The following is a 9,596-nucleotide window of genomic DNA, read 5'->3' on the forward strand; positions in this document are numbered from 1 at the left end:
TATCTTCGAAGAGTATTAAGTTTGATCAGATTTTGATCAGTTTGATCTGAGAGCCATTGAAAGTGAATGTACCATTATTTCTGGAAAAAGACGAGCTGCTGTAGGCAGACGGTGGGGGACGAAACTACAGCACGAGCACACAATTCATCGTCGCATTATCCCTTCGTGTTGTTTACATTATGCACAAACAAGCCGATTGCCAACAAAACAGAGACATATGACTTAGTTTGACCTGCCGCGTGCGGTTCATGTCCGGCATCTTTTAGCGCTGGGACAGCCCCATGTTTTAAAGGATCTCCAAATCCAGCGTTATATCCACCGTTTATATAACATTCATCCCCGATATGCAATGAGCAAACAAACACAGCTAAACTTCTGTCAGTCGAGTGAAGTGGCGTTGATGGGCGTGACGCGTGGGTATGCTCTTCCTCTCAAGCTTGCACGTGGGGTGTACCAGGAACAGAATAGAAATGCTAAGTCTTACGTTCAACTCATTTTTTAACAAGTTGACCATATTAAGCATGAGAAGCCAGCACATTTAACCGTGTAAAGAGGTCAAAATGCATGAAATACCATGTTACCCCATCTTTAAAAATGTATCCTGATCTGTAAATACTGGTTTGGAAGTCAGCCTGCGAAAGATCATTAAGTCGACAGGTTATCATTTGAAAACAGTTAGCATACTTCTGAATCGAAAGAACGCCTCAAGTATAAATTGGGCACAAAAAGCGATGTCCGCATTACGTGCGCTTGAATCCAGCTTCATTAGCTGACTGACACTGCTAAACTGAATCGCCTCGAGCCACGGCGACTGTCCATCAGTCATGTGTTAGGTCTCACAACCAGGCTATAACTAATCATAACTCCCAGCTCGAGGCAATGTTCACGCCGTCAGTCTAATTGAAAAGGCAGGGGAGGGCGAGTGGCATTTTCAAAAGTCAAAGATGTAGGACATTTTGCTACTGGCTGGGAAAAACATTCTTGTTTAATTAATCTCTACGATTTCGCAAGCTTCCTTTGTCGTGTGTGGGGCACAGCCAGCAGGGTGAATAAAGGTTAAAAGACAAGAAGCTGGTAATCCACAAGCTTAACTTGAGTTTTATACTGTAAATACCTTTAAATCTAAGAACACTGTATCTTTTAATGCTGTCTGAGATAAGATCTTGATCCCTAAACTTTTAACCTGCAAATTTATATTTAAAAGCATTCATATTTTACATTAGGGTTGTAAAGATACGCTCAGCCTCAGCTCACAATTCAATACGATGCATGATACTGAGTTTACGATTACGATTGCATCATGATATGTGTAACAATGTTAGATGTGAGGAGGGAGGCGGGAACTGGCGAACATAAAAAAGACTATTAATAAAATGTAGTGGCGAGACAGGTCCGACACGCAAAAATAAAGCAATAAAAGTTCGAAAAAGGGTGGGGAAATGATGACAGAATCTTTATTTTGGGGTAAAATATCTCTTTAAGTGCATATCCTCCTATCAGCCTTAAGTGTTTATGCCTAAGCTGAATAAATCACTAAAAGAGATACCTGCTGGTCATGTAAGTTCAACACAAAACTCAATGTCAACAAGGTGACGAAACATAAAGAACATTGAGAGTAATTATCCATTTCTCATGACTACTGCCAGCAATGAGATGCTTAAAAAAGATAACTTATATCACTATAAAGTAACCCTATTTTATGAAGATGCTGGGATACTCTCCAGCCCTCCTCTCAGTGTCATTACAATAACTTAAGTATAAATTCTTCCGTTTTTCTCTGCTGAGTTTGAACAATTTGGCTCCTCTGGTAGCTGACCTTCTGAAACAGGCCAAACCACCCTTTCTCCCATTGTGGGGCTGATCATACTAATAAGCACAGAGCATTATGCCAATTAAAACCAGACACGACCCCAGCGAGCCCTTACAGCCTATGATAGTCAGATCTGAAGCTAATTAGCTTTAGGGGAGATTCTGGTTGGACACTAAAGGTGAAGGTGCCAATCACAAAAACCCAACCCTGTCACAATCACTACATAAAGAAAAACACAAATCCCTTCTGACGCCTGAGGCTTATTTTATGCAGACCAGGTTTTATAAAGCAGAATCACAGACATTTATCTAGATGGAACGCATATCACCAACTGCATGAACAGCAAAACAGAAGAACAACCTTATTTGATTTTAACCTCAATATGACTGTGCTATGTGAAGTATTCATCAGTTAGACAGCCATCCTGTGAAAACTAGAAGGACATTTCAGCTTATATTCATGCCATGTGGTACAAACATACAGTGTCTACAAAAAAGTTGACAAATTCAAGTTTTAATTAAAAAATTACTAAATAATTAAGATAACGATTTAAAACGATTATGAACCAACTGAATTATGCTGATACCCAGTTTAATTTAAATGTTATTTATTCAGCCAATGAGATTCGTTTTTAACATTCAATGAAGTTGACCAGACATGTTCATTGGTCCTTTTGAAAGGACGTCATGTCACATCAATTACCACAATGCAGAGCACCTTGCTTGACCTGGACCTGGGAGAAATAACCAGTGGAAGAAAATGGAGGAACGCGATTCAGCTGCTGATACAGTTCAAGATCCGCCACAGGATCAAGAGCACCCGTGGCCTTCTTGTAGTGAAATGAATGAGGCTTCATATAAGATGAAGTATGTGCTTGCATCCCACTCACCAAGGAAATATCTGCCTATCTTGACTCTAACAATTTTGAAAATCAGCTTCTGCTGAAGAAGTTAAACCAGAGGTTTTACATCCTTGAGTGGCATGTTGCATATTGGAATAAGCCCTTCATGTTTGATAAAACTGCAAGAGTTAAATACAATATAATAATGCATTGTGGTTTATTCACTTCATATTTTTAAAGATTAAATGCTTGAACAAGAATCTCTATAGTTATTTTTACTTGAATTAGATCATCTCAGTTTCTTGGAGGTTTCTTTTCACTGTGCCGTGAGCGCCATCTGGTGTTCATGGATGTATAACTGCAACAATTCACAAAATGTCAACCCAGAACCAAATTTATCATTATTTAATATTATTAGTTGTTATTTGCTTGCTTCTCAGTGGGTGTATTTATTAAAACTGCCTTCCAAAAAATAAAAAACTGATACTGTAACTCTGTTTTAAAAAAAAAATTTACTGGGCATTTTAAGTAATATCAATCAAGCTGCAGTTGGATTGTAAAAAAAATACAAAAATATAATAATTATGCATACTGCATTTCAAATCGAATATTGCTAATAATATGCATCCATAAAGTAACACAATAAAAACATGATAGCGTAATAACGCACGCACATCTTGCGGACATCCTGTGAAACTCAACCAATCAGATGACGACTTTGAACGTGCTGAAGTGATTCCAAAAAAGTGTGCCAAATGCATCAGACGTTCAGCCAACGGATCGTGGGCGTGACGTCTGAGGCTGAGACTGCACCTCACCAGAGAGACGGTCAAGATCTGGCTGCATTGCTAGACTGGCATTCCCTGTATACTGCTAATGTGTTTTTTGTAACCACATGACCCAGTGAAATTATATGGTTTTGATTGGCCCTGTGTTTAATGCTCCAGCATGTGACTGAAAACATGTTTCATATTTTCCCTTTTGCTATTCTGAGATTAATAACATGTCAACCTAGGTCTAAACTGGGCAGGCAACTGATACAAAGGTAAAACTTACATTTACTGTTAAATATTGTCTCATATACTGGTTTAATGTGTAAATTTCATCCATGAGTAATCTATTGACTTCTAAGGGAGTAGTGCATTATGAGATCTTTGTAGTCTGAGAATCTACAGTTTTGAAGCAGCAAAACTCAAAATCCAGATCATTTCTTATGGTTCACCCAAAAATAGTATTGTAATAACATCCACTTAAGGAATCTAGCATGACCTGTTTTAATTCACATTTAAGCATTTCTCAAAGCGCTGTGCCTGCCATCCTCTTTTCAAGACATTAATGATTTAATCCATTGAGGGTTAAAGAGACAGTTCACCCAAAAATAAAAAAAACTGTGTATATCATTCCAAACCTGCCTTTCTTTCTTCTGCATTGCACAAAGGAAAATATCTTTAGATGGTTTTGTGTCTGTACAATGAAAGTCAATGGAGCCCAGTTTGTTACACTAACCAACGTTCTTCAAAATATATTTTTGCGCAGAAGACAGAAAGTCTGACAAGTTAAGAATGACATTGGGGTGATTTTACATGTTTGGATAAACTATCACTTAAAAGCATGATTCTAAATATACTTGTGTTGAAGACCAAAGCCTTCTCATAAATGTACCAAGATTTCTGAGGATGTACTGTATTGCCAATTTCTCTGATCATGAAGTCCTCAGGTCCAGGTGCATACAGCACACAGCAGTGAATTCATGAAGCATAAGGCCCTGTTTGGATAACACTGAATATTACAGGCTTGATCGTCACCTGTTTCCATTCCTCTTCTGAAAATGTTGCTTGTGTCTCAAGAGCATTTTGGGGGCATCCCAGGAATGACATTTAGTCTTTTTTTTATAGCAGACGCTTTTTATCCAGCCCATTCTGCAGCATTCGCGGGCCTGCTGCAGTACCCATGATGTCCAAAAACGCAGCATGATGACCAAAATCACAGCGCTCGTCCATGATGCCCATTGCCCAAATTCTGCTGACGAAACGCAAATATGATGGCAAAAATGTTGTCCACTAAGACAGCTCACTAAGTTAAAACGCAGCCGGTCTAGACGCTGACCCAAGCTGTCACGCTCCGGTGCTTTCCATAAGACAAGCACCTGACAGCAAGTGCTTTTTCATCTTTCATAATACTTTTACCAAATAATCACATTTAAATGACATACCTGATTGGGGTCGTCGTAGAACACACCGACAGACGCCAGATTGTGTCCGATACTGCAGCTCTCCGTAAATGCAGCTCCGCTGTCCTTGTACGATCCTTTTCTGAACTTATACGCGATCGTGATCTTTTTCACTGGAGCTGATCCGGTGCGAACCACGACTTCGGAGAGCAGACCGGTGTAAAACACGAAGCCCACCAGAGTCAAGATGAGACAAATGACCAAAAACACAATCAGACAAAAAATGACAAAGTCAGACATTCTGACTGACTGTCGTGTTTGTGTTATCAAGCACAGAAAAGCTTTTTGTGTGTCAATATTTCCTAGTTACTGGGACGACACACTAATGCCGACCATCCGGCGTCTCGAACAGGCCCGTTTTAATCTGCTGTTATATTTACAGTATCGTTTCTGTTCTGCGAGATCAGTTTAAACCCGTCTTTAGTTTTCTATTGACACAGCTGAGCGTTTATTTATCCGCCTCAACACAGAAACACTGTACTCGTTGCTTCCGGGAAGTACCATGTGGCTCTGAGTCACGGGGGGTTGAAACTAACTGACCAATAGAGGAAGAGTGCATCTTGATAGTTAACCGTTTTTCTTTTAATTCCCTACAGTAATAATGTCAAATGCATCTAAAATGATTTTTTTCTACACGATGTCGCAAAAACTGTCAACATTTTTGACATTTTTTGCACAACAAATAACACATTTTCACAAAATATTTAACTGACAGTGTGTTCATCCTAAAATACGAATACAATAACATGTAAGAAACATGCGGACACAAATATAAGGGCAAAGTGTCATTTAATCTGATTTTATTCATTTTATGAGGTCTATCTCGGGATTGTAGTGACGGAATTAAGCACCAATTACGAGGGAGAACATCAAATGTCTCATAAAACATCTCTTGGGAGAAATAAATATTAATACTTTATTATAGCAATTAAGAAAATAACAGACATCGAAGCAGCGTGCTTTATGTTTGCCTACTGGATTGTCACAATGCACGATGCGTCGACAGAAAAAAAGTGATGACAGTATCATAAACAATATAACTTAATTTAACCCACAATTTTGTCATATATTTTTAATTGAATGATGATACTCCATACTGAAATGAGGGTATTCACCGAAGAGCTGCACTGCGTCTTTGAACCGCTAGATGGTGCAAACGACCAGAAACAGTTGATCAGAATCAGAATCAGAATCAGAATCAGAATCAGAATCAGAATCAGAATCAGAACAAGCTTTATTGCCAGGTGTGCTTACACACACGAGGAATTTGTCTTGGTTACAGAAGCTTCCAGTACACAAGTAAGGTTACAAGACAAGTAACAATCAACAAAATGTATTGAGGGACAGGCACTACAGTGGTTTAGATCTTACTTGTCAGAAAGACATCAATTTGACCATTTAAATGGGGAATCATCCAATCTAACGCAAGAAAATTATGGATTACCTCAGGGATCGGTTCTGGGACCCGTGCTGTTCTCCATATACATGCTTCCTACTCCAACAAATACAGTAAAAGATCTAGGCGTTATATAGACAGCAACCTGTCATTTCGAAGTCACATCTCAAATATCACAAAAACAGCCTTTTTCCACCTAAGAAATGTTGCCCAGTTACTAAATATTCTGTGTGTTGCTGACGCGGAGAAGCTTAGTCATGCATTTGTGACCTCTAGACTTGACTACTGTTATGCACTACTTAGTGGTTGTCCTGCATCATCAATAAACAAACTACAGTTAGTTCAGAAGACAGCTGCCAGAGTTCTAACCAGGACCAGAAAATACGATCACATAACCCCAATGTTATCAACCCTTCACTGGCTACACATTAAGTATCGTATTGACTTTAAAGTTCTTTTAATCACTTATAAAGCCTTAAATGGTTTAGCCCCTACCTACCTAACAGAGCTTCTATCACACTACAACCCATCACGCTCTCTAAGATCTCAAAACGCAGGACTTTTGATAATACCTAGAATAACTAAATCCACCAAAGGGGGTCGAGCTTTCTCATACGTAGCACCTAAACTCTGGAATAGCCTTCCTGATATTATTCGAGAAGCAGATACACTCGCCCAATTTAAATCTAGATTAAAGACACATCTTTTCAGCCAAGCATTCACTTAAAGCAAATATGCTTAATAAACCACCAGGAGATGCTGACATTAGATATTATTTACTAGAATAATTGGATTTATTATATAACACACCATGTAGTGTGTTTTACCCTTTCTTTTGTTTTTCGTTTTTCCCCTGTACAGCTGCTTTGGAACAATGGAAATTGTGAAAAGCGCAATATAAATAAAATTGAATTGAACAAAGGCAACGAAAGTACAGAATAAAAATAAAGCGTCTCATTACTCGAAGTTTTCTCAATTTCGGACAGGACAAGAAGTATTTCGCTTTTTCGAAAACTTGAGCGTAAATACTTAAATACTGTCTGTGACCAATAAGTCCCAGACAACACTAACGGCTTCAAAGCGTGAAGAACGATAAAGAAACGCCATCCGGTGTCTTGGGTTCGACTCGCGGTACCATAAATCGCTATTTAAATTGAATCTGAATGTGTGAGCTAAATAAAACGTGTGAGAATTTACATTAAATACATAATGATATTATTTGAAACGTTTTCATAGGACTGCTTTAAAGTGCCACTGACAGTAATGCATCCAAGGTTTAGGATGGACCGAACTTCTAGTAGATTCTCTACTGTCTCTGTAATATTGTGTATACTGTGAGCTAATGACGTAAACAACCGTGCAAGAAAGTCACAAGAACAGACTGGAATAAACACCACGTGCGGGTAAAAAATAAAGCAGCCACGTCATAATGACACTTTATAACAGCTACTTACTAAACCAAATACGGGGCAAAACACGCAACTTTCACAGTAATGACACAGTCATGCTGCATGATCGTATTTATCACAAAGTCGTATTTTAGGGAGCGTGGTGAAGTTCTTAGTCCTGTGCATATTTTAAAATGTTTGGCGACGTTTCTGTATGTCTTCGTTAAATACACACCTTTTATCCGAAAAAGAACGAAGAGCACAGTACACGTTTAAAGAAAGATAATCAAATACTAAGAGAAAACGATTAACTTCAACGAACTATACACAACATTTTGGGGATATTCCCTAATATCCTACGGGTGTGTTTTAAAAGTGGGCGTTATTGGTAACTGCAGATTACAGATTTACATCAGGGACGTTTCCTTATTTCTCACTTGTAAACTGTTAGCCAGTGTAGCACAAACATGTCCGGCATTAAATCATTGTACGACATCACAGCTAAAACGCTTACGGGCGAGGAGTTTAAGTTTTCATCTTTAAAGGGCAAAGTGGTCCTCATCGAGAATGTCGCTTCTCTCTGAGGAACGACCACCAGGGATTACACCCAGATGAACGAGCTCCATGATCGCTTCTCAGAGAAAGGGCTTGTGATTCTGGGAGTCCCCTGCAATCAGTTTGGCTTTCAGGTGAGATGACAGATTTTGTATCGTGATATTCAAAAGCAGGTGCCTGCGCAGGTGCGCGTGGCGCACTTGATCTGTCACGCTGCCTTGCGTGCTCACTGTTTAATACTAATACATTGAGGACAGCCTTAAAGCTTAATCTAAAATTAAAATGCAGTAGGCCTATCGCTTTGGTAATTTGTAGGCCTAATGTACGTCATTAACTAAAATGTTTATGTTGATTTCTTTTGAATTTTTAATAGGAAAACTGTAAAAACGAAGAGATCCTGATGTCCTTGAAGTACGTGCGTCCTGGGAATGGCTTCGAGCCGAAGTTTCATCTTTTGGAAAAGGTCGACGTGAATGGCAAAGACGCGCATCCACTCTTCGTCTTTCTCAAGGAGAAACTTCCGTTCCCGAGCGATGAGCCAACGGCCTTCATGAACGACCCAAAGTTCATCGTGTGGAGTCCCGTGTGCAGATACGACATCGCGTGGAACTTCGAGAAGTTTCTCATCGCGTCCGATGGAGTGCCATTCAGACGCTACGGCAGAAGATACCTGACGAGCAACATCGAGGGAGACATAAAGAAGCTTCTCAGCATCGCCAATTAAAAAGGCTTTGAATGCTGGATTTAGAGATTACTAGGGTGTCAACGTAAATCTATAATCCTGTTGCTAGTGTATTTGTATATCATCATATGACGGGTTGTGGTCTCTTGTGCGTGATGTTGCTGTGTTTGGACCTTTACTTTATGAAGATGCTCCTGTAAACACGCTTGTCTGTGGGGAGGATCCGATGTCACGTAAAAGCTCAAACTAAACAGTTGCATTGAGCCCATGTAGCACAACAATAAATGTTTTTACTGGGTTTCTTTGGATTGTGTTTTGTGACGTTTGTTGTCTGGTTTGCAATACTGAAGTCAGCATCAGGTGCTCTAAAGGGTTTCATTCAGTATTGATGAGTCGCACTGGAAACTTGTCTCCAGAGAGCCCGTGCGGGCTGGGAGTAGAATTTCACTTTGCAAAACAACTGAACATTTTTTTAGGCTACTAGGCTTTTTAAATAATATAATATTATTCAACCTTTTAGAACAGTTTCTCAAAGCACAAAAAAGCTATTTTTTCACAATAATTTTCTACACAAAACCTCAAAATAGGCTAGTATTCTCAAGTCTGTGTCAGTTTTATTTGAAACTTTTGAGTTTAGGTAAATTAAGCCCTTTGTTTCATTATAAAAAATATACATAGACTAATATAAAAGTTG

At 39.1% G+C, this 9,596-nt stretch overlaps 2 protein-coding genes across 4 annotated transcripts in view; one reads left to right on the plus strand and one right to left on the minus strand.

Annotated features, from left to right (window-relative positions):
• Window positions 1-5,398, minus strand: part of tex264a (testis expressed 264, ER-phagy receptor a) — a 50,501-nt gene extending 45,103 nt beyond the window's left edge. For all 3 annotated transcript variants that reach the window (XR_013786934.1, XM_079460658.1, XM_079460659.1), the window contains exon 1: window positions 4,864-5,398. Coding sequence is in view for 2 of the 3 variants with exons in the window: in XM_079460658.1 (XP_079316784.1) it covers window positions 4,864-5,121 (258 nt within the window). In the remaining variant the exon portion in view is untranslated. The remainder of the gene's footprint in view (window positions 1-4,863) is intronic.
• Window positions 5,399-8,057: 2,659 nt separating this feature from the next.
• Window positions 8,058-9,208, plus strand: gpx1b (glutathione peroxidase 1b). Its single transcript, XM_079459766.1, has 2 exons — window positions 8,058-8,354; window positions 8,594-9,208. The coding sequence occupies exons 1-2, from the start codon at window positions 8,133-8,135 to the stop codon at window positions 8,942-8,944; spliced, it is 573 nt and encodes a 190-aa protein (XP_079315892.1). The 5' UTR covers window positions 8,058-8,132; the 3' UTR covers window positions 8,945-9,208.
• The last annotated feature ends 388 nt before the right edge of the window (window positions 9,209-9,596 follow it).

Source organism: Barbatula barbatula, assembly GCF_947034865.1.
Source record: "Barbatula barbatula genome assembly, chromosome: 7".
Taxonomy (NCBI): domain Eukaryota; kingdom Metazoa; phylum Chordata; class Actinopteri; order Cypriniformes; family Nemacheilidae; genus Barbatula; species Barbatula barbatula.